Source organism: Sinocyclocheilus grahami, unplaced genomic scaffold (assembly GCF_001515645.1).
Source record: "Sinocyclocheilus grahami isolate Dianchi unplaced genomic scaffold, SAMN03320097.WGS_v1.1 scaffold341.1, whole genome shotgun sequence".
NCBI classification, from domain to species: Eukaryota; Metazoa; Chordata; class Actinopteri; order Cypriniformes; family Cyprinidae; genus Sinocyclocheilus; species Sinocyclocheilus grahami.
The window spans coordinates 380,967-405,126 of record NW_015505520.1 but is presented as its reverse complement, the minus strand read 5'-3'; the positions used below and the strand labels follow the sequence as shown (position 1 = coordinate 405,126).

At 38.5% G+C, this 24,160-nt stretch overlaps 2 protein-coding genes across 3 annotated transcripts in view; both read left to right on the top strand.

Moving 5' to 3' along the window:
* Nucleotides 1-4,032: 4,032 nt before the first annotated feature.
* LOC107603113 (uncharacterized) lies at nucleotides 4,033-13,512 on the top strand. Its single transcript, XM_016295827.1, has 19 exons — nucleotides 4,033-4,768; nucleotides 5,739-5,861; nucleotides 5,942-6,087; nucleotides 6,385-6,556; nucleotides 6,640-8,138; nucleotides 8,401-8,494; nucleotides 8,817-9,116; nucleotides 9,207-9,251; nucleotides 9,329-9,408; nucleotides 9,572-9,684; nucleotides 9,842-10,025; nucleotides 10,110-10,194; nucleotides 10,300-10,445; nucleotides 11,091-11,181; nucleotides 11,308-11,456; nucleotides 12,567-12,652; nucleotides 12,780-12,849; nucleotides 12,947-13,068; nucleotides 13,155-13,512. The coding sequence occupies exons 2-19, from the start codon at nucleotides 5,750-5,752 to the stop codon at nucleotides 13,309-13,311; spliced, it is 3,651 nt and encodes a 1,216-aa protein (XP_016151313.1). The 5' UTR covers nucleotides 4,033-4,768; nucleotides 5,739-5,749; the 3' UTR covers nucleotides 13,312-13,512.
* Nucleotides 13,513-14,423: 911 nt separating this feature from the next.
* dnmt3bb.3 (DNA (cytosine-5-)-methyltransferase beta, duplicate b.3) overlaps nucleotides 14,424-24,160 on the top strand; it is a 14,975-nt gene continuing 5,238 nt past the window's right edge. Inside the window, exons 1-20 of one of the 2 annotated variants that reach the window (XM_016295867.1) lie at nucleotides 14,424-14,474; nucleotides 15,258-15,353; nucleotides 15,693-15,771; nucleotides 15,883-17,378; nucleotides 17,859-18,009; nucleotides 18,159-18,263; nucleotides 18,370-18,485; nucleotides 18,570-18,623; nucleotides 18,754-18,897; nucleotides 18,996-19,103; nucleotides 19,372-19,513; nucleotides 19,639-19,947; nucleotides 20,044-20,088; nucleotides 20,171-20,250; nucleotides 20,713-20,825; nucleotides 22,211-22,394; nucleotides 22,479-22,563; nucleotides 22,669-22,814; nucleotides 23,460-23,550; nucleotides 23,677-23,825. In XM_016295867.1, the coding sequence (XP_016151353.1) occupies nucleotides 15,750-15,771; nucleotides 15,883-17,378; nucleotides 17,859-18,009; nucleotides 18,159-18,263; nucleotides 18,370-18,485; nucleotides 18,570-18,623; nucleotides 18,754-18,897; nucleotides 18,996-19,103; nucleotides 19,372-19,513; nucleotides 19,639-19,947; nucleotides 20,044-20,088; nucleotides 20,171-20,250; nucleotides 20,713-20,825; nucleotides 22,211-22,394; nucleotides 22,479-22,563; nucleotides 22,669-22,814; nucleotides 23,460-23,550; nucleotides 23,677-23,825 (3,540 nt within the window). In that variant the 5' untranslated portion in view covers nucleotides 14,424-14,474; nucleotides 15,258-15,353; nucleotides 15,693-15,749. The remainder of the gene's footprint in view (nucleotides 14,475-15,257; nucleotides 15,354-15,692; nucleotides 15,772-15,882; nucleotides 17,379-17,858; nucleotides 18,010-18,158; nucleotides 18,264-18,369; nucleotides 18,486-18,569; nucleotides 18,624-18,753; nucleotides 18,898-18,995; nucleotides 19,104-19,371; nucleotides 19,514-19,638; nucleotides 19,948-20,043; nucleotides 20,089-20,170; nucleotides 20,251-20,712; nucleotides 20,826-22,210; nucleotides 22,395-22,478; nucleotides 22,564-22,668; nucleotides 22,815-23,459; nucleotides 23,551-23,676; nucleotides 23,826-24,160) is intronic. The other variant, XM_016295868.1, reaches the window with a different exon arrangement.

The following is a 24,160-nucleotide window of genomic DNA, read 5'->3' as shown; positions in this document are numbered from 1 at the left end:
AGATAATTGATTGGTATTTACAGCTGAGCTTGTAGCAATATATTTGGCTCTATACAGTGGGTGGAAGAAGTGAGGCTAGACAAGGTAGTCATTTGCTCTGACTCTTTAGCAGCTCTAAAAAGTCTGAAATATGGACTTTCTAACTGTAGACAGGATATAATATATGAATTATTGCAGTTAGTGTACATACTGCATAATCAAGGAATTAACATCCATTTTCTTTGGATTCCTGCTCACGTAGGAATAGAAGGAAATGAGATAGTGGATAAACTGGGATAAACTTTAATGAGCAAAAAGCTCATTAAAATGCAAACAGAGAAGTGGTCCAAGTACTGAGCCCTGAGGCACCCCAGTAGCTAGATGTTGCAACTTGGCTCTCTCCGAAGGACCTATCTGAGAGGTAAGACTCAAACCACTGGTGTGCGGTTCCTGAGATGCCATTTTCCAATAGGGTTAACAGGAGAATCTGGTAGTTCACCGTATCAAAAGCAGCAGACAGATCCAGCAAAATAAGTATAGAAGATTTGGAAGCCGCTCTTGCCAGTCTTAGGGCTTTAACAACTGAAAGCAAGGCAGTCTCGGTCGGTCTACTTATATTTAGACTATTGTAGCCTGGTCGGGTCGTCACCGCTGCGGAGTAACACATACCTGCGTGAATCGCCATAGACATAAACTTAGAGAAGTAGCTCCGGCTGTTCTGTTTATTAACCGCTAGAGCGCCAAAAGTAAAAAAAAAAAGCTTTAATGTAGCACCGGAAAATATTTCAGTCCGCCAGCTTGTTCTGTTTCTCCTGATTAGTTTCTTTGTGTTTCTATGAAAACCACTGCGTGGTTGTGGTGCTCTTCTGTTTTATCTCCAAATCTCACACCACTTTGCCGGTTTTTCCACACAGTGCTTTGAAATTGTCTCACCCTTTTCACTTCTGATTCCTATCAGCGGTGTTCACTGTAATATTTCTCAAGCTACGAAATACAACATTTATCTGTAAAAATTAAGAAAGCCGTTTAAAATGTCCTTCAGTGTAAGAATGAGACTATATGGTCATCTTCTTGAACAGGTAGATATGGTGAATTTTCTGAGAAGTATGGTTTGATAAAAAGTTGACTTTTAATATACAAATTGAGAAACTGATTACAAAGTGCAAAAGAGCATTAAATGTTATGAGATGTCTGGTAGGTTGTGAGTGGGGGGCACATATATTGCTCTATTATATCAGCAGTTGATTATGGTTGTATGGTATATGGAACAACAAGTGATACTCAACTAAAGAAAATGTGTTGTGGGGCTTTACGTACTTCTCCTGTGAATGCTATTCAAGTTGAAATGGGTGAAATGCCAGAAGTGAGAAGGCAACAAATAGCTATGAATGATTGGGTATCTTTATACACCCAACTAAGTCTGTGTTTCATGAGAGTTGGGAACATACCCAAGACAAAATCAAAAGCATAGGCTGGACAGGAGTGGCTCAAATAATGGGTATAGATCAATGAAAATACTCTCAAAGTGTGCCATTACCTGCGTGCCTCCATGGTTATTTTCCTATGCCTTGTATAGATACTCACGTTCGAGAACTAATTAAAGAAAGTAAGGACTCATTTAGTAAATCAATATATAAAACAAAAACACAGTAATATTGTGAATATTTTTACAGATGGTTCAAAGGACCCAGAATCTGGAAAAGTAGGAACAGCGGTATATGTTCCAAAGTACCAGGTAGCTATCAAAAAGAGAATTTCAGATAATTGATTGGTATTTACAGCTGAGCTTGTAGCAATATATTTGGCTCTATACAGTGGGTGGAAGAAGTGAGGCTAGACAAGGTAGTCATTTGCTCTGACTCTTTAGCAGCTCTAAAAAGTCTGAAATATGGACTTTCTAACTGTAGACAGGATATAATATATGAATTATTGCAGTTAGTGTACATACTGCATAATCAAGTAATTAACATCCATTTTCTTTGGATTCCTGCTCACGTAGGAATAGAAGGAAATGAGATAGTGGATAAACTAGCAAAAAGCTCATTAAAATGCAGCCATGTTGAAATTACAATTCCCATGAGCAAGTCTGAAACTTATTAGAAAAGCTACAAATAATCTATGGGAGCAAATGCGGGACAGAGGAACAAAGGGAAGCCATTTATATAGATTTCAAGGAAATGTGGGTTGTTTGATATTTATCGTATATATTACGTTAAGCATTTATCTGCTAAGTACTTAATGTGTGCTTGGCTTTATTATCTTATATTGAAACGTGAATTTGTTGTCATACTTTATAGTATATAACTTTCAATTAATTTTCGGATGCATGGTGTAAATGGGCCTTGTGGTGAAGTTTTGAAGACGTTTATTATTCACGACTGACACCAAATGCCTTGCACATTCAAGTTACAAATGACTGCGCTTGTTCTTACGGTTAAAAATAAGGTTGGTAGAATAAAGGAGATACTGTTGTCAAATTAGCTAGGTTTGCCTCTCCAACGAGATATATCCAGCTGCAGACCCGCAGCACCAGCAGTTTCAGAACCGCAGCCACAGACCCGCAGCACCAGCAGTTTCAGAACCGCAGCCACAGAACCGGAAGTGAGAGGAGGAGTCATTGACAACGAGAGAGAAGGTGAGTATTCTGTAATGTTTTTGCTATCGTATGTTTGATAGTTATCGTATATATTACGTTAAGCATTTATCTGCTAAGTACTTAATGTGTGCTTGGCTTATATATCTATCTATCTATATACACACATTAATAAGAAATATTAAAGTTACATTTTCCTTTAATATTCTGTAATGAAGGAGATCCCAGTAATCTCACAGAAGTTGTGAAATGGCTCCATTAAACAGACATCTGCTCAGGGGGCCAGTGGAAGAGCCTCTTTTCCTTATAATGGAGGAAGAGGACGAGGAAAAGGCCCTCAACAATCTCCTGGAACAGAAGTTTCCAGAGTGCCCTTCATATTGCATCTTGTGTTCAGGGGAGTTATTTTTGTAGGGTTGTCATAGCAAAATGGGCCTAAGAGTGAATTGTTCATTTGATACATTTTAATTTGAATTCATGCAAGATTGTCACGGCAAAATGTGCCCAAGAGTGAATCGTTCATTTTGTAAGTTTTCATGCAGGATTGTCCTGACAAAATGGGCTTAATGGTGAATTGTTACTTTTATAAACTTCAATTTAATTTATTGTGTACATTTTGATTGTTACTTTTAAAATGATGCTGCTGTTTGTGTGTGTGTGTGTGTGTGTGTTTTATTGAAATGTTTTAGTTTTCATATATAAAAATGTATGATGCACGTGTTCTTGACTTTGGCGTAAACATTTATTTAGAATCTTGTGATTAAAGTATATTTCATATAACATGCCCAGAAGTTTCAAACATTATTTTTAATATCACAAACAGGAAATTACTCGCATAATACAATGAAACGAATAACTGTATAGGTCTACACCTAAATTACACAAGATTCATGTTTATAAAATGCTTAATATGTCATTATAAAATGCATACATAAAGTATGACGGATCGTGTGTACTAAAAGCAAATGACCTCTTAAAAACCCTAAGGTGGCGCTACTCTGTTCAAAAATGTAAGCTCCTCCCCTCACTTCCGGTTCTGTGGCTGTGGTTCTGAAACTGCTGGTCTGCAGCTGGATACTATTGTCTCCAACGGGCATTTTGTTTTGTCTCGGTCAACCTTAAAGTCACATTTTGATAAGCATTAAAATTCTTCTTCTTAATGTTTAACGGCGGTTGGCATCCAGCGTAATTGGTGCATTCCCGCCACCAGCTTGACCAGAGGGACATCACTTCCGGTTCATGCATTACTAATTACTAGCCGCCAGGTTGCGGTCTAACGTTACAGTATTCAACGCACTGTTGTACCGTGTTTGTAAAAACAGTAGGCCAGTTTAGCACTATATTGGATACGTTGCAACAATTCTATCGTAATATGCAATTCGAACATATTATATCTACCTGCCTCGTCTTACGTTTTTAACCATTTATTTATAAATACATAAAGATTAGTTGCTGTATGATTTTCATTCGTATGCTAAATTCGGAATAGACTTTCTACTGCTACTGCTAGAAATCGAAGTCAGGCTACTTTTCGTTCCCTTTCGCCTTTTTTGAACCACTTTTCTGCTTTTAAAGCGTGATTACAGCCCGACCAAATAACTTTCATTGCTTTTCATTGGTCGGACTGAGTGAACGAGCACGCCCCCATCACCGAACGAGTCATTGTTTTGACTCAGAAGGAGACCGAGCAAGAGCTCCTGAGTGCTGAGTGCTGAGTGCTGAGTGCTGGCCGGCGACACGACACGCTGTTCGTCTGGTGATTTAGTAAGCATCGTTCACAACAACGCAAAGGAAGCGGGAGAATTGAAGTGATACTCAAACTTTTTTCAAGATCTCATACAGCTATAACGAAAAATTACGTTTCGGTTGTGAATGACTCGGTTTTTAGCGATTCGGTTGAGTAAATTGAAGCCTCTACTTAAACACGCACTGGTCGCCATCTACTGGAGGAACGATGCAATTCACAAATCCGTGAACAAATCCGTTTTGCGATTCGAGTCACTAGGATCAATCCAGTTTCCCACCAGTGACCCAGTGTGCCCACGCTGCAGAACAGCAGAACGCCTTTGGATTCAAACGCGATCGACTCCCTCCTAAATTAGGTCAACCCGACCAATCTGAGGATCCACTGACCTCGCGGCATCGCCAGAGGGAGGTCCGATTACCGATTAAAACACCAAACGGGACAGGGTGGTGGTAAGTAACGTTAGTATCACATGTAATGGATTTTAACCTCTGGACATCCGAATAGTTGGTGTAACGTTAGTTGCTTCACTTGATAGAATTTTTAAAGAACAAAAGCAAGGCTTCAGTAGGACAACCACACGAACCCAAGTGCTTAGTGAAGCTTTCATATATAACTTCGGTTAAAAGGTTGCAAGCGGCATTCGAGTTTGTTTTTAAAATACATTTATCACGTTACATTAACAAATACACATACCGTTGACGATATAATCTTCTTTTTGCCAAAGTATGTGGCTCACATAATAAACAATATATGTTTACATATTACTCAAGGAAAAACTTTCACTATATATCTCGTCTAAGAAAGATACTTAAAAATTGATTTCTAGCTGCCTTAACGCAGTGTTTGAACGTATAACATGATAAATAAACAGTTGTTTACATACAGCAGTCATTTTAGCAGAACGTTGTATCACCGAACAGTAACACATTTGACGCGACGTGATCTTCCGCCTCTGTTTCCCGCGCAGTCTGTGTCCCTCCGCGCAGTGGAATGTGCTGGGAGGCCGCTCGCGCTTCATTGGCTTCTGCTGCTGTTTCCTCACTTTAAGATGTCGCGGCAAATGGAGGGTCCGCGTTATGTTCTTTAACCGATTACTTTAGATTTAATAAGTCGTCTTCATCTGGGAGGATTTTCTGTCGAGGAGAAAATGTTTGTTAAATGTCCTTTTAAACAGTTTTTTTTAATGGTTTGAATGAACAAACCCACATTTAGCGCATATAACTTAGTGGTCTGCGGGTACATTAAAATGTTACTTATTACTATGTAGACTCAAATGTTGTATTAATGATGTTGAAGTTATTGCATACTTAATACTGTCTCTATGTGTGCATCATTGTTAGGGCACTTATCTGTAAACAATTATATTGTCAACGTTTTCAGAGTGTCTCCACAGGTTTTCAGATTACAATGTCTCCACAGGTTATGAAAAAATGGTGGTGAAAGTGAAGATTGGAGATGAGAAACACAATCTCAGTGAGCTGCTGGACTGGCTCAATGACATCCTGCAAGCCACTTTCAGCCAAGTGGAGTACACCTGCTCTGGTATTTTTGTTACCTGGTTAATTAAAAATGTTGAATGTTAGATATTTTTTCGCTAACACTTTTATGGCGTGTTTTTCTAGGTGCCGCCTTTTGTCAGTTGATGGACATCATTCACCCTGGATCTGTTGACGTAAATAAAGTGAAGTTCACAGCAAAAGAGAATGCAGACATCTTGGATAATTACAATCTGCTACAGGACGCTTTCAACAAGGCACAAATCAAGAGAGTGAGCAAATTAAATAACAAAATCGCTTTTGAAAATGTTTGAAGCAATAGATTAAAATTCAAATTATGTTGGTAAATGAATGCATCATATAAAATGTGTTTTATTTATATGGCTATGCAGTGATCAACATGCAGTATTGTTAACAATGCATGTTTTTGTTTGAAGCAATAGATTAAAATTCAAATTATGTTGGTAAATGAATGCATCATAAAATGTGTTTTATTTATATGGCTATGCAGTGATCAACATGCAGTATTGTTAACAATGCATGTTTTCCCCCCCCCTCTTTTTTTATAGGAACTAGAACTGAAATTGTTGGTGAATGGAGACACCTTGAAAATATTGGATTTGCTTTCGTGGTTCAAAGATCTTTATGATCACAATGTTGCACAGCAGAAATATAACACTCAGGAGGGTTTTGTTGAACGGGAAGTGGTGTCATTGAAATCAAGAAGAGAATTTGAAATCTGTAAGTGTTTACACTTTGAGTTTTTATTATTGATATTGGGACTTATGTAATTTTTATGATCCCCCCCCTCTTTTTATTGATAGCTAAGAAGGAAGAACAATCTTCAAGACTCTACAGTCCTGTACAGACAAAATATCTAAACCAGAATTTTAAGAAGGGATCACATGAGTCTTCCTTTCGAAATCTGGCCACAATGTCTTTCATCAGAAAGTATGGCTCACCTGATGCTGGATCAAAATTTGCCAGCAGCAAGGATAGTCTAGTATTAGGCCAGAAATGTCAGGAAGACATTACAGCCTTCTTCATTCAGACTCCATACTGCCTTTATTTATTCAATGGAGTTGCGCTTCAGGACGAGAACAAGGCCAATGTTCTGCTGTTGGGCTTTTTTGACAAAGCTACTGGTGAAAACAAATTCAGATTGCTTGATGTTCTTCATCCAGAGGAAGAGACTGCTGATGCCATCTGTAGAAGCATTGTGGAGATGCTGAAGAAGTTTACAATACCTCTAATGAACATGGCGATATTTTATTCAAATTTCCCAGATCACGAAGATCTTCTCTCGGGTCTAAAGTTGCTGAAACCTGAGATTGTGTCTTTATGTGGACTTACAGATATGGCAGGACAAGTGTGTCACAGTGGTGTTGAGAAAATGGAGATTTCTGGCCCGATTGTGAATCTCATCACAGAGATCTACAAGCACTTTCCATCTTTTCCAGATTCTCTACAAACTTTGCTTGAAGATGTTGATTGTTCGAACTTCAGTAATATCCTGACGTCCCAATGCTCTCTCTTCTGTAGAATCATCCAGAAAATGACTTTAGCTTGGTCAGACCTTGAGAAATACTTTGGATCTCTGGATGCAGATGAAAAAGTGATCTGCCGTCGTCTTAGTGATCCCAAAATAAGACTCAACGTCCTATTTCTTAGCCACGCTTTGCAACCGCTTTGCGATTTTCAGGAGAATATTGACCGAGGTGTCAGCGTGACACAGCTCCTCCAAGATGCTTCTCAATTAGTGAGATTCTACACGGCGAGTTTCCTCAGACCAAAAGCAGCAGAGTTTTTTCTCAGAAGAGGGAAGACCTCGCTTATACAGGAAACAGTAGGACATTTACCTAGAGGAGAGGTTGAAGTTGGCAAACAGGCTGCTGACTTTCTCCTGCAATGCTCTGAAGAGTTGACTGACTACTTGGAGACATTCCACAGTTCTGTCATCTCCTTCTACACGACTGTGACTGTTAATATTGTTGAATGTTTACCCTTCTCAGATTCCACCATGAGAAACTTGTCATTAGTGTTGTGTCCAGGAAAAAAGCTTGAAGTGACTGGCAAAATAGTTCAAGATTTAGGTGCCTGTTTTGGGGTTTGCTCAAGCCCTGAGAATGTCAGCTTACTCACAGATGAGTTTTTGGAGTACCAGTTCATTGATGGAGCTGACACACACCCAGCCGACCAGTCAATGGAGGAGTACTGGAAGACTGAGCTGAGAATTATGGGAAGGACATCAAGTTTTGGGAAATTAATCGTTAGCTTGTTGGCTTTGCCCAGAACATTGAAAAAAGAGATCATTTTTGAACAGGTGAGTCACTGAAGTATGAAGAGCTTCAGAAACCAAAATGTCATGTGTCTGTGACAAGATATAATTTCTCCCTTATAATGTGACGGTGGTTATGAAAATTAATTTAGTTTGTATTAAGGGACCCTTGATTATGTTTAAAATGTCGAGAGCATCTTACATCCATAGCAATGCACGGTCAACCTTCTAGAACATCCTAACATGACATTTTGGGGTTTGCTCAAGCCCTGAGAATGTCAGCTTACTCACAGATGAGTTTTTGGAGTACCAGTTCATTGATGGAGCTGACACACACCCAGCCGACCAGTCAATGGAGGAGTACTGGAAGACTGAGCTGAGAATTATGGGAAGGACATCAAGTTTTGGGAAATTAATCGTTAGCTTGTTGGCTTTGCCCAGAACATTGAAAAAAGAGATCATTTTTGAACAGGTGAGTCACTGAAGTATGAAGAGCTTCAGAAACCAAAATTTCATGTGTCTGTGACAAGATATAATTTCTCCCTTATAATGTGACGGTGGTTATGAAAATTAATTTAGTTTGTATTAAGGGACCCTTGATTATGTTTAAAATGTCGAGAGCATCTTACATCCATAGCAATGCACGGTCAACCTTCTAGAACATCCTAACATGACCTAATTATATATATATATATATATATTATTTTTTTTTCTCTTCCTTAGACAAGATTCATATGCCTCGATCCGTGAATAGGAACATGGAAAACCACAAAGACCCTAAAGGAAAGTTATTTAAATTAACTGTCTCTCTCAGCAAACTCCCTGAATCCCTGGACCTGCACAATGGCTTGATAGACCTTGGGACAACAGAAGTTTATAGGAAACGCATGGATTCAAAATGGAATCAGAGATCCTGGCAGACTGTGAAGACCCGTAGAAAACAAAAATACACACAGCGGAATAAGCATCAAAAGATTACCCCAAGCGTACATATCGAGTCCAGACAGAACAGCCAAAAAAGACGTATGTACATCATTAATATTTATTGTTGCTGTTAAAATTGTGATGGCAAAGCAAGAAAAAAATCTGGTGTTTATTGAAATGTTTTGACAGATCAAATGGTGCATGAATTTCTGGAAAACAAGAGAAACATAGAAGGTCAGAAACCCTTTCATAAACATTGCAGCAACTGTTGATAATGAGTGAAGTTCATCCTAACTTTATTTCTCCTCAAGAGTTTTGCTTATCATGTGGGAGTACACCTGTCGAAATCATCCACCCACTCTTTGAAGGAAGGCTGTGTTCAAACTGCAAGGTACTAAATATAGTTACACAGCTGTAGTTCTCTCCTCACATGGGTTTTGGCTATATATACTAATTATACTAAAAATACTATTACTAAATGTTGCATAAAATCATGTATACAGTCATACAGTACAATACAATCCTTCAGTGATGTGTCCGTTTATCACATGTAGTATAATTTCACGGAGACGCTGTACAGATATGATGAAGATGGCTATCAGTCGTACTGCACCGTTTGCTGTTCAGGCATGGAGGTCATTCTATGTGGTCATGACAGCTGTTGTCGGTGAGTGTTTATGATATTGGTGATACAATGTCATGGGTTTGATTCCCAGGGAAAGCAAAAATCTGATAAACATCTGTAGCTTGAATGCAATGTAAGTGTAGTATTTGCACTGAACCCCACTCTGTATAGTTAAATTATTTGGTCTTCACTTCTCTAGATCCTACTGTGTGGACTGTCTGGATATCCTAGTGGGTGAGGGGACATTTAACCAGCTGAAAAATGTGGATCCATGGACCTGTTACCTTTGTGCACCCGAGAGCAGCTCTGGAGCTTTGAAGCCCAGGCATGACTGGAGCATCCGTGTGCAGGAATTCTTTGCCAACAACAGCGCCATGGAATTTGTTAGTCATCTTATACAAAAAAATTGGATGATCTTCCTGATTTGTATTTGTATAGGTTCCAACACTGACATTTGTCCTCTTCAGGAGCCCCACCGTGTTTACCCATCAATCCCTGCTAACCAGCGACGTCCAATCAGAGTGCTTTCCTTATTTGATGGTATAGCCACAGGTAAAACTTCCTGTATTCTTCACCACTTGTAATGTAATTCACACTTATTATAGTCTGTTCTTGTACTTGTTATGTGGCTTATTTACATACATTTTTATGTTTCAGGATACCTTGTTCTGAGGGATCTTGGCTTTAAAGTGGAAAAATATGTGGCCTCAGAAGTTGATGAAGAATCCATCACCATTTCTATGGTTAACCATGATGGAAAAATCACTCATGTTGATGATGTTAAGAACATTACGAAAAAGCATGTATGGTTACAAAAAAATTTCTCCTTGTTTTTTTTCCCCTTGTCTTTAAAGTGTTAGTTTACCCCAAAATGAAAATTCTATCATTTACTCACCCTCGTGTCATTCCAAAGCCACAAGACTTTTGGTAATAAAATATTTATGAAATCTGAGAGATTTCTGTTCCTCTAATGACAGTCTCTTCACCCTAAATTCTGATGCTTCAAGATGTTTGAAAATAAATCCATATGAATGAAAAAGTCCCAGTCTTCTGAAGAGAGACAACCACTTTATTTGATGAACAGATTTAGGCTTTTATTCACATATAAGCATTGATCAGTGAACGGAAATAGAAGCTCAACTATTCCTGCTTGACTAGTGAGACCAAACCTCACTGGTTCTTGTGGAAGTTCAAACATGCTGGCATGACCCGCAAGAAAGAACCTCATTTGATTTGAATGCTGTAAACATTCATATGGATTTATTTTTTGATCTGTTTGGAAGCGTCAGAGTTTTGGGTGAATAGACTTTTAGTAGCGGGACAGAAATCTGAGATTTGATTAAAATGTTTTTAATTTTAAAAAACTCTATACTTATTGAGATAATTACACATCTGAAGAAGACTCCTCAGCAGTCTGCCCATTAAATTTATTCTCTGTCTTTGTTCAGATTGACAAATGGGGCCCGTTTGATCTTCTCATTGGTGGAAGTCCTTGTAATGACTTGTCCATAGTCAATCCTGCTCGGAAAGGCTTGTATGGTAAGTCAAGATTTAAAGTTTGGTTAAACATGCTACTGCTGAGCAGGCTCAGTGCTTGGTCTCATGTCAAAACCGGTAAGAGTTAGCATCATTCATTGCATCTGAGAACCTCTTTACTCTCTGCAGAGGGCACAGGGAGGCTCTTTTTTGAATATTATCGACTTCTGAATGTTATGAAACCGAAGGAAGATGACCCACAACCGTTCTTCTGGCTGTTTGAGAACGTGGTGTTCATGCAAACCCAGGTTAAAGCTGACATTTGCCGCTTTCTGGAAGTGAGTGTTCTTCTTGTTGGATAGAATTCTCATAAATACTCTAAGCAGTTTATTGTAAATTTAAAAAGCTCTTATATTCTATTTAATTGTTCTTGAATCATAGCCTCCCATTTTAAAGGGGTCATGAACTGCCTTTGTTTTTTTTTATTTTGTACTGTTCTCTCAGATCCACTTATATTGTTATCAAGATTTTTACATCAAAATTTAGAAGTAACAGGCTGTTTTCTGTCCTGTTTTTGACCCCCCCTCATCAGAACGTTCTGTTTGAATAGGTGTGGCGGATTGTAGATTCGGAAGTAAACGCCCACTGCTATGATTGGCTAACAGTTGTGTGTGTTTGATAGCATACATTAATTCCTCACAGATGGATGCTGCTGTGATATAGATCAAAAACGCATAAATAATACATATCAAACAATGTAATAGTGACCACTTAATGAAAACAGTTACTCACACTTGTGTTGTGACATTACTGACTACGGATCCAATATAGTCGGCACAGCATCCTCTTTTAGTTTCCTTCTTTTTGAAAATCCTGCTTCAAAATTGTCTTGTTTGTAAATGAATCTGTGGTAAAATGAAGTGAACAAAAGACAAAGTTTTTACTGACGTGATCTGGATCTTCATTAAAAATAGATATTTCACTTTTTCCTAATATTGACATCAGAAGGATGGCAACGCAAACACTGTTTTTCCACAACTTGGCACTGCACAGCATCTTGTTGTCTTCAGAGTATGTTTTTCGTTTGGTTTCTGCGTAGACCTGCACGATTGTCTCTCTTGTAAACACTACGCGTGCTAATCGGTTTGCAGGGCTTAACAGACAGTGATGATCTTCTTCTGCGGAGGCGGTGCTCATCCACACTAATGCATCATAGAGTAGAACATTCCAAAAGCTGTCAGTTTGGCAGACTGCCTTCAATATAAGCTGTTTTTAGACTAACGACAAAGTTTTGAGTTCTGAAACTTACAGGATGTATTTATAGTACAATGACCTCTTATTGTCAAAAGATCAAGGTAATTTTGTTTTCTCAGTTCATGACCCCTTTAAAAGAATACTTAGTCTTGTGGTGTAGTAAGCCTGTGTGTGTGTGTGTGTGTGTGTTTTAGTGTAACCCTGTGCTTGTTGATGCTGTGAAAGTGAGTCCAGCTAACAGAGCAAGATACTTCTGGGGGAACATACCTGGCATGAACAGGTGTGTCAGTTAAATTCATATGAATAACACACCCGCTTTTTTTTTTTACTTGTAAAATGCACTGAACTGTGTAAACTAAAGTAAATAAATATATTATACATTGTCCATTTTATTCTGTTTTGAGCAGGCCAATCAGAGCATCTCAGAATGATAAACTCGCTCTTCAGGAATGTCTGGAGCCTGGCCGCACTGCAAAGGTTTGTCATGAGCTTCTAACCAAAGATATGCAGTTTATAGTTATTGTAATGATATCACTAGTGATGAGTTCTGAAGCTGTTATGTGCCGTTTTGTAGTATGAAAAAGTTCGCACTATCACCACACGGTCAAACTCACTGAAGCAGGGCACCAATGACGCCCATTTCCCCATCACCATGAATGGAAAAGATGACAGTATATGGATCACAGAAATGGAGAAGTAAGTTTTAGTTCTACACTTCGCTATAAATCAAAATTTAAATACAAGTATGTATTTTATTTATGCTGATTCTGACACTTTCACAGAATATTTGGATTTCCGAAGCATTACACAGATGTGAAAAATCTGGGGCGTATGCAGAGGCAAAGAGTGCTGGGGAAGTCCTGGAGCGTCCCTGTCATAAGACATCTTCTAGCACCTCTGAAGGATTACTTTGCTTGTGATGAGGTCCCCTTCAAATGAACTGACATTGATGATTTTAATCTTTTTCTGTCAGTGTGAAAAGACTCGGGACGTGAGAATTTGTTGCTTTTAATTGTTTTACCTTTTTTAAAACTAAAATGGTAGGACTAACTGAAGAATTGTTTAGGGAAATGGATGCTGGGAAACTGAAGAAGGTTGATTACATTTTATTGAATGTTCCGTCAAATCACGTCAATTTTTCAGAGGCAAAGAGTGCTGGGGAAGTCCTGGAGCGTCCCTGTCATAAGACATCTTCTAGCACCTCTGAAGGATTACTTTGCTTGTGATGAGGTCCCCTTCAAATGAACTAACATTGATGATTTTAATCTTTTTCTGTCAGTGTGAAAAGACTCGGGACATGAGAATTTGTTGCTTTTAATTGTTTTACCTTTTTTAAAACTAAAATGGTAGGACTAACTGAAGAATTGTTTAGGAAAATGGATGCTGGGAAACTGAAGAAGGTTGATTACATTTTATTGAATGTTCCGTCAAATCACGTCAATTTTAAAAAATGTAATTTTCAGAATTTGCAATCACGTTTAGCTACAAATGGAGTAACAAATTTGATGTGGGATTGAGCAAAATGAATAAACGTGTTCAGTGCTCTGAATTACTACTACTTTTGTGTTTATTAGCGGTTGGGAAACCAGCTTACGGTGCATTTCCGCCACCTACTGGGATGGAGTGTGAGGCCGCGAACGAAAATATTACATACTATAAAAAAAAATAAAATCAATTGTTCTAATCAAATCTGTATCTCTCAAATATTTTATTAGAAAATCATAAACCCTTAACATTCTGTGCATTCTGAAATATACTCTTAACTGAAATGTCATTGATTTCCATATCAAGTTTTTCAATAATCTGAAGCATTGTCACTCAGTGGCATTTATGTCCTGAGCCCTGGTGATTTTTTTTTTTTTACCCTGATAATTATTATTGTACAATGCAATAACTAAAGTGTTTTTTTTAATCTAAGTTACATTTACTATAATAAGTTATTATTTAGATATTCAGAGTGTTCAGATAATTTTAGTATTTAAAAGCCTTGAACGAGTTACTAACCGGTACCAAATTAAACGAGAATCAAAACGACTTTTATTTTGAAACGCAAAGACAGAAGCGTATTTTGGATGGACAGTCATGGCAAAGTCTTTCAGTGTGTAAGTAGACATTTAGTCCTATTTTACAATATTAAGAAGAGAAGTAAGGAAAAACAGTATGTGTTAAGTGTTAACATAAGTGTCCTATGTGGAGGAACGGTCGCTGTTGGAAGGCCGCTTTCGCTTCATTTGCAGCAGCATCCGTTTCCTCGGTTTCAAGTTTTCGCGGTAAATTGATGAGGAGCTGTGTGGATATGCACAGTACGCATTCTCAAAATATTCTTATCTTCTAAGTGTGACTATTGAATTGTAGACGTACCAGTTGTAAAGACGTCTTCATTTGAGAGGGCCGCGTTCTAAAAGAGAACATCTTTTCGGTTTGTTACTATTCCTTTTAGCATTTGATGTGGTGTGCGGGTTAACATTTTCATAATTCCCGCACATTACGCACTGCCTGACAATAGTGCAACGTTATACAGCGCTAGTTAATGTAAGGTCAAAGTGCAAAATCGTGAAAAGGCCAGATGTCCAACGTTAGAGCCTAGCTGAATATCGTAAAATAGGGTTCAGTGTAGTGAGAAGCTCAACAATCAAAATGCATGCAGTTTTAACATGCATGCTGTCTTTCTCCTGTCGTCCACAGAATACTTATCATTTAAAAATAACTACGTTAATTACTCTTAACCGGCTTACTAACATGAGTTTATCGATGTCTTTATTAAATGACTACTTAAATGTATGGGACTAAATATGTGTTTGTGATTTCAGAGATATTTTACACGGCTTAGTTGTAGAATCCAGATCATATTTTGCAGACTTACAATTCATACAATTTGTCTGCAGGCTATGGAAAAGTGTGGATGAATGTAAATATGAAAGCATCTCAGTGAGCCGTTGGATTGGCTTAGTGACACAGACAAGTGGAGCTCACCTGCTCAGGTATTTTTATTTCCCAGCCAATCAAAACACTTCTTGAATTGGGTATATCAGTCATGTTGTCACTGATGTCAAATTATTTGTGTGAAGTTGGTTATGAAAGTTAAAAGATCTTCCCCAAACATTCAAAAATAGACACCTTTCATCTTAAATATGAAAGTCTACATGGTGTGTTTTCCCAGGTTCAGTCTGATGTGATTCCCCTTTGCATATGTTTATATAATTAAGACACTTTTGAGTTTTTATATATTTATATTATTGATTTATAGTGCAGTGTTTTTTATAATAATTATGATATGCAGTGATCAATATTATTTTTTAACCCCTGTACTCTTTTTATAGGAACTGGAGCAGACATTGTTGGTGAATGGTAACATCCTGATAACATTCGATTTGTTTATGATATTAGAGCTTGAAATGCGTAGGTGTTTACTTGGCGTCTATATTTGTTGATTAAGCATATTGAAATATGGTCATTGGTCTTGTAAACATAATGCCATTTTTATGACTCTTTGTCATTCTTTATTTATAGCTAAGAAGAGGAGACGTTCATCAAGGCTCAAACAGCCAAAGTATCCAAACCAGAACATGAAAAATGCTAAAAAGAAATCAGATAATTCTTTCTCCTGCAATCCAGCCACAATGTCTTTCATCAGAAAGTATGGCTCACCTGATGCTGGATCAAACTTCGCCAGTGGCAAGGATAGTCTAGTATTAGGCCAGAAATACTGGGAAGACATTACAGCCTTCTGCAGTCAGACTCCATACTGCCTTTATTTATACCATGGAGTGGAGATTGAGGACAAGGAGGCCAGTGTGGTCTTGTTGGGCTTTTTTGACAAAGTCGCTGGAGAAACCAAGATCAGATTGCTTGATGTTCTTCATCCAGAGGAAGAGACTGCTGATGCCATCTGTACATGCATTGTGGAGATGCTGAAGAAGTTTACAATACCTCTAATGAACATGGCGATATTTTATTCAAATTTCCCAGATCATGAAGATCTTCTCTCAGGTCTGAAGTTGCTGAAACCTGAGATTGTGTCTTTATGTGGACTTACAGATATGGCAGGACAAGTGTGTCACAGTGGTGTTGAGAAAATGGAGATTTCTGGCCCGATTGTGAATCTCATCACAGAGATCTACAAGCACTTTCCATCTTTTCCAGATTCTCTACAAACTTTGCTTGAAGATGTTGATTGTTCGAACTTCAGTAATATCCTGACGTCCCAATGCTCTCTCTTCTGTAGAATCATCCAGAAAATGACTTTAGCTTGGTCAGACCTTGAGAAATACTTTGGATCTCTGGATGCAGATGAAAAAGTGATCTGCCGTCGTCTTAGTGATCCCAAAATAAGACTCAACGTCCTATTTCTTAGCCACGCTTTGCAACCGCTTTGCGATTTTCAGGAGAATATTGACCAAGGTGTCAGCATGACACAGCTCCTCCAAGATGCTTCTCAATTAGTGAGATTCTACACGGCGAGTTTCCTCAGACAAAAAACAGCAGAACTTTTCCATAGGAGAGGGAAGACCTCGCTTATACAGGAAACAGTAGGACATTTACCTAGAGGAGAGGTTGAAGTTGGCAAACAGGCTGCTGACTTTCTCCTGCAATGCTCTGAAGAGTTGACTGACTACTTGGAGACATTCCACAGTTCTGTCATCTCCTTCTACACGACTGTGACTGTTAATATTGTTGAATGTTTACCCTTCTCAGATTCCACCATGAGAAACTTGTCATTAGTGTTGTGTCCAGGAAAAAAGCTTGAAGTGACTGGCAAAATAGTTCAAGATTTAGGTGCCTGTTTTGGGATTTGCTCAAGCTCTGAGAATGTCAGCTTACTCACAGATGAGTTTTTGGAGTACCAGTTCATTGATGGAGCTGACACACACCCAGCCGACCAGTCAATGGAGGAGTACTGGAAGACTGAGCTGAGAATTATGGGAAGGACATCAAGTTTTGGGAAATTAATCGTTAGCTTGTTGGCTTTGCCCAGAACATTGAAAAAAGAGATCATTTTTGAACAGGTGAGTCACTGAAGTATAAAAAATATAATTTATCAGATGTCTGTGTGACAAAATCTGATTTCTCCAACCACTTTTAATATAAAGTATTTAAAATGTATTTAGTTTTATTAGGGTTAGGGTTAAATTGTGATAAGTAAAGTGTCCTAGAACACTTATTAGTCTGAGAAACTATGCTTGACTTCCTTTAAATGCTTGTAAAGTTAACTTATTCAGAATCTTTAGTGGTGTTTGCTGAGGCAAGAGTTTTATCTGGCATACACAAATGGGTGGAGAAAAAAATCTACTAATGGAAGTATTCATATCTGTGGACCAGAATATTGTGAGCTTGAGCTATTTTGACATGGACCAGTAAGGAACTAACTAGCAGTGACCTAGCAAATGGATAGCAACATGCTAACAATCACCCAGACCACTTTGAACAAGCTTTACATAAACAAAAAGTTTGGTTCTTATATTTGTGTGTGGCTGTCTGTATCTCAGGTGTTCCCACAAACTGACTCAGATCTCAATGAGAGGAAAATGGAGGACTTTGAGGAGAAGGACATGGCTGAGGATGATGCTACAGACAGCAGCTCATATAAAAGTGCTCCATCACATCTCAGCCCAGAGACTCAAGGGAGCATCACATGCGGTAATGACACACTGGTTGTTGTAGCGACCTTTAAAGCTGAAAGACATGTTAGATCATTGGAACTTGACAACAAGTTTGTTCAAATGCTATCGAGGAACTGATCTCTATCTGCTTTGCCTCACACTCTAACAAATATGTTTGCTTCTCAGATGGCATTTACTTATGGGACGTGGAAAACATTGTGGCAATGGAAGTGGAGGATACTGTGCCAATCTCTTCTGATTCAGACCCAGAAAGTCAAAATCACACAAAAGGTTTTATGCCCTGCTCAAATATACCAGCTAGTGGGATTTTATCTCTTCTGAAACTCTGGGACATGACCCAAATCAAACTCTGTCTTTGTCCGGTCTTTGTTGCCAGCGCATCATCCAAATGTGTCCATTGATGATGATGATGATGATGATGACGACAAGTACAGCAGCAGTGATGACGATGACGATTGCAGCAGTAGTGATGACGATGTCATATGGACTGAGGTAAATATGTAATTGTTATTTGCAGTGAAGGGTGTTGTTTTGTTTCTCGATATCATGATTGAACACACTGTTTTTCTCTACCAGAAAAGAAAAGGAATTATCTCACATAACAATGAGAAAACAAACATTCCATACCAGGTAACTTCAACATTTATAAAATTAAAGATATTTTTTATTACATTTGTGCATTGTAGTAAAAGATTTCTGCGGCTTAAATATCACTGAGAAAAAAAAAACAGACTGTGTCTAACAACAACTGTGATTTTAGGGGGGTTACACAGTGGGTGAGATGGTTTGGGGACCCATTGAGGGCTTTGGTCTTTGGCCTGGACTGGTTCAGAGCTGGGACAGCAAGACGCCTTGTGGCTCCATGCGTAAAGTGATTTTCTTTGGGAACAGGATGCTGTCAGAGGTACACATATGAGTATACAGTCTTTTTTGTGAGCTTTTGGGTTTTGCTTTTATTTACTCAATAAGAAAGATCATGTGATGAATATTTTTCTGTTGTAGATCCAAGTAGATGATCTCCTGCCCTTTTTTTCCTTTGCTAAGTGCTTCTGTTCTAATTCCTTCGCTACTGTAGCAACATATAAAGATGCAATCTTCAATTCTCTGCAGGTAATGCAAGTTGTATTTTGCTAGTACCATGTTTTTAGTGCTCTAAGATCCATTTACCTTGGTGCAATTTAGTGTGACGGTGTTACAGTCTGGAAAACCAGTTCTTGGAAGCAGTCCCAGCCTTTTGCTGAATTTCACAGATATAACGTTTTTGTTTACTCTTTCAAAAATCTTGATTTCTGTTCCTAAAACTGAGACTGAGACCTAATAATTTTCCATGCAAGTATGTGAAGAATGTAAGAAATGTTTTATACATGTTATGGTCTAGGTGGCTTCCAGACGCAGTAGAATGTTTTTTTCTCCTGAGACGGACTCTTTGGATGAGTTGTTTAGAGTCATGTTGGACTGGGCCTTTGGAGGTTTTAAGCCATCAGGTCCAGATGGACTTCGACCTCAATCGGAATACAATGGTATGCAACAGATTAGCACTGAAAGACACTCTTTGACCACAGTGCTGTATTTCAGTGCGAGGACTGTAGTATTAAACTTCAAATTTGTTGTGTATTTACTGTGTTCATCTTTTTTCCTTCCTTAGAACAGGCTTTTATGCCACGATCAGTGAATGGGAATGTTGCATCCTCTCCAAACTACAAAGACCATCGAGAAAAATTATTTAACTTAACTGTATCTCTGAATAAGCTCCCTGAATCTCTGGACCTGCACAAAGGTTCGATAAATCTTGGGGAAAAAGATGTTTACAGAAGATTCATGCATCCAAAATGGAATCAGAGATCCTCGCAGACTGTAAGGACTTGTCGAGAACAGAAACATTCTTACAGGAATAAGCGTCTAACTCGCTGCGAAAGTATGCAGGTTGAGTCCAGACAGAACAGCCAAAAAAGATGTATGTGCACCAGTGATATTTATTAAAGCATTATGCAAACTTAAAAAACATCAACAAAAACAAGTTAACCTGGTGTTTATTTAAATGTTTTCACAGATCAAATGGTGCATACATTTCTGGAAAACAAGATAGACATCGAAGGTAAGAAGCCCTTTCATAAACATTGCAGTATCTATTGATAATGAGTGAAGTTCGTCATAATTTCATTTCTTCTCACCTTCAGAGTTCTGCTTATCATGTGGAAGTACATTTGTTGACATCATCCACCCACTCTTCGAAGGCAGCCTGTGCTTAAAATGCAAGGTACAGTGAAATTGCACTGTTGTAGTTTCCAATGATCCAGTCTGTGAATGTAGGATTGTCAAGTTTCTTACTTACAAACAGACACCTGCTCTTGTTTAAAGGGGTTGGCTCTTTCAGCTAGTAACAGTTGTATAAAATCATCTGTATAAAACCATACCCAGCACTCTGCATAAAGCTAAAGTCCCTTTTAAGGCAAGTCAGTTCCCTCAGCAAGCTTTTTGGTGTGAGTACAGCTCCTATCTGAATCATAAAGTTCACTACTTTAGCTCAAAAAGCTAGTCCAACTAATGCTTTTGTGCATGAATTAAGAGTTAACAAACAGGCGAATGGGTGTATGAATCTGATGTGAACATCATTAAATAGGCAATAAAAAGTGAAGTGGGACTTTAACCACCACTGAGCTCTACAGTTTCTCCCATTAATTTTTCTTAGATCTCTGACAAAGCTTTGTTTGTTTGTCAGTTTAATTTCACAGAGACGCTGTACAGGTATGATGAAGATGGCTATCAGTCATACTGCACCATTTGCTGTTCTGGCATGGAGGTCATTCTATGTGGTCATGACAGCTGTTGTCGGTGAGTTTGTTTGTGTTGATCACAAAATGGTCTACACAATTAAAGGGGTCCTATGATGTGATTTCAGTTTTCCCTTCGTCTTTGGAGTGTTACAAGCTCTTGGTGCTTAAAGAAGATCTGTAAAGTTGCAAAGACTAAAGTCTCAAATCCAAAGAGATATTCTTTATAAAAGTTAAGTCAACCACGCCTACCTAAAACGGCTCGTTCTTTTTGCATATTTTGATTTGCATAACGCCGCCCAAATGTTCACGCAAAGAAAGAAGGCGTAAATTTTATTTTCGCTGTAGTATTGTTGCTGCCGCCATGTTGTGAAGACGCTGTGTGTTTCGTTGTGAAAGCAAAACTACTTTGTTTGGCCTTCCAAAAGAGGACGATATCCGCTTCGTCATGCCTAGAGCTGATCCGTGCTGCTCGCTGAGGAAATACATCAACTTTGCGCTGTGGATCACCGGATCGAATTTCACTATGGACGAAGCGGAGTCCAGCCCGGGGTCGTCACATGTGGTTGCCGCAAGCCCACCGGCCACTCCTTCATCGAATCTGCCGGCTGCGCCGTTCTCAAGCCCGCCCACCGCCGCTCACTCTAGCCCGCCGTGTGTGACGCTGTGTGTTTCGTTGTGAAAGCGATGATTCAAACGCGAGTTTTGAGCAGTGTAGAGTAGCACTTGTTGTTCGTAATTTCTCCGATTACAAATGCAGACATGGTTTTATGTTTAAGCTGTGCAATGCAACGCGTAAAAAATACAGTAAGTCATTATAATCAGTAATTATGTCCCCACTGGATGCAACAAATGCCTCGTTTATTATGGGTTTTAATGTTTTTGTCTCTTCGCTCAGGCCGGGACACGGCATCACATGGTGAGGGGCGTAACATTTCCGTCACATGCTTAAGGTATTCGGCCAATCACACCGCACTGGATAGCTGGCCAATCAGAGCACACCTCGCTTTTCAGACCGATGAGCTTTGTAAAGATCGAGCGTTTCAGAAAGACGGGGCATAGAGGAGAAACAATAATGTACAGTATGTGGAAAAGAATGTGTTTTTTGAACTTTAAACCGCATAAACACATTTCATTACACCAAATACACAAAATAATGTTCTTTTTAGCAACATCATATGACCCCTTTAAAAAAGGACTTGTTTTAGGTTTTTAAAACAAAGAATCATTATACATTTGAGATTCTGCACTATTTCTCTGCCCCTAATCAGATAAGTAAATTGAATCACATTTATGCATGTTAAATGGTGCTGTGAATCAGGATAATTGCAAATTGGACTCAATCGATAATAAAATCTGCAAGGGAAAAATATTAAATTAGAACTACACAAAGTGTAATCATTTTCACAAGTTTTGACCCCAATCTAATTTGGTCTCATTCTCTAGCTGCTACTGTGTGGACTGTCTGGATATCCTAGTGGGTGAGGGGACATTTAACCAGCTGAAAAATGTGGATCCATGGACCTGTTACCTTTGTGCACCCGAGAGCAGCTCTGGAGCTTTGAAGCCCAGGCATGACTGGAGCATCCGTGTGCAGGAATTCTTTGCCAACAACAGCGCCATGGAATTTGTTAGTCATCTTATACAAAAAAATTGGATGATCTTCCTGATTTGTATTTGTATAGGTTCCAACACTGACATTTGTCCTCTTCAGGAGCCCCACCGTGTTTACCCATCAATCCCTGCTAACCAGCGACGTCCAATCAGAGTGCTTTCCTTATTTGATGGTATAGCCACAGGTAAAACTTCCTGTATTCTTCACCACTTGTAATGTAATTCACACTTATTATAGTCTGTTCTTGTACTTGTTATGTGGCTTATTTACATACATTTTTATGTTTCAGGATACCTTGTTCTGAGGGATCTTGGCTTTAAAGTGGAAAAATATGTGGCCTCAGAAGTTGATGAAGAATCCATCACCATTTCTATGGTTAACCATGATGGAAAAATCACTCATGTTGATGATGTTAAGAACATTACGAAAAAGCATGTATGGTTACAAAAAAATTTCTCCTTGTTTTTTTTCCCCTTGTCTTTAAAGTGTTAGTTTACCCCAAAATGAAAATTCTATCATTTACTCACCCTCGTGTCATTCCAAAGCCACAAGACTTTTGGTAATAAAATATTTATGAAATCTGAGAGATTTCTGTTCCTCTAATGACAGTCTCTTCACCCTAAATTCTGATGCTTCAAGATGTTTGAAAATAAATCCATATGAATGAAAAAGTCCCAGTCTTCTGAAGAGAGACAACCACTTTATTTGATGAACAGATTTAGGCTTTTATTCACATATAAGCATTGATCAGTGAACGGAAATAGAAGCTCAACTATTCCTGCTTGACTAGTGAGACCAAACCTCACTGGTTCTTGTGGAAGTTCAAACATGCTGGCATGACCCGCAAGAAAGAACCTCATTTGATTTGAATGCTGTAAACATTCATATGGATTTATTTTTTGATCTGTTTGGAAGCGTCAGAGTTTTGGGTGAATAGACTTTTAGTAGCGGGACAGAAATCTGAGATTTGATTAAAATGTTTTTAATTTTAAAAAACTCTATACTTATTGAGATAATTACACATCTGAAGAAGACTCCTCAGCAGTCTGCCCATTAAATTTATTCTCTGTCTTTGTTCAGATTGACAAATGGGGCCCGTTTGATCTTCTCATTGGTGGAAGTCCTTGTAATGACTTGTCCATAGTCAATCCTGCTCGGAAAGGCTTGTATGGTAAGTCAAGATTTAAAGTTTGGTTAAACATGCTACTGCTGAGCAGGCTCAGTGCTTGGTCTCATGTCAAAACCGGTAAGAGTTAGCATCATTCATTGCATCTGAGAACCTCTTTACTCTCTGCAGAGGGCACAGGGAGGCTCTTTTTTGAATATTATCGACTTCTGAATGTTATGAAACCGAAGGAAGATGACCCACAACCGTTCTTCTGGCTGTTTGAGAACGTGGTGTTCATGCAAACCCAGGTTAAAGCTGACATTTGCCGCTTTCTGGAAGTGAGTGTTCTTCTTGTTGGATAGAATTCTCATAAATACTCTAAGCAGTTTATTGTAAATTTAAAAAGCTCTTATATTCTATTTAATTGTTCTTGAATCATAGCCTCCCATTTTAAAGGGGTCATGAACTGCCTTTGTTTTTTTTTATTTTGTACTGTTCTCTCAGATCCACTTATATTGTTATCAAGATTTTTACATCAAAATTTAGAAGTAACAGGCTGTTTTCTGTCCTGTTTTTGACCCCCCCTCATCAGAACGTTCTGTTTGAATAGGTGTGGCGGATTGTAGATTCGGAAGTAAACGCCCACTGCTATGATTGGCTAACAGTTGTGTGT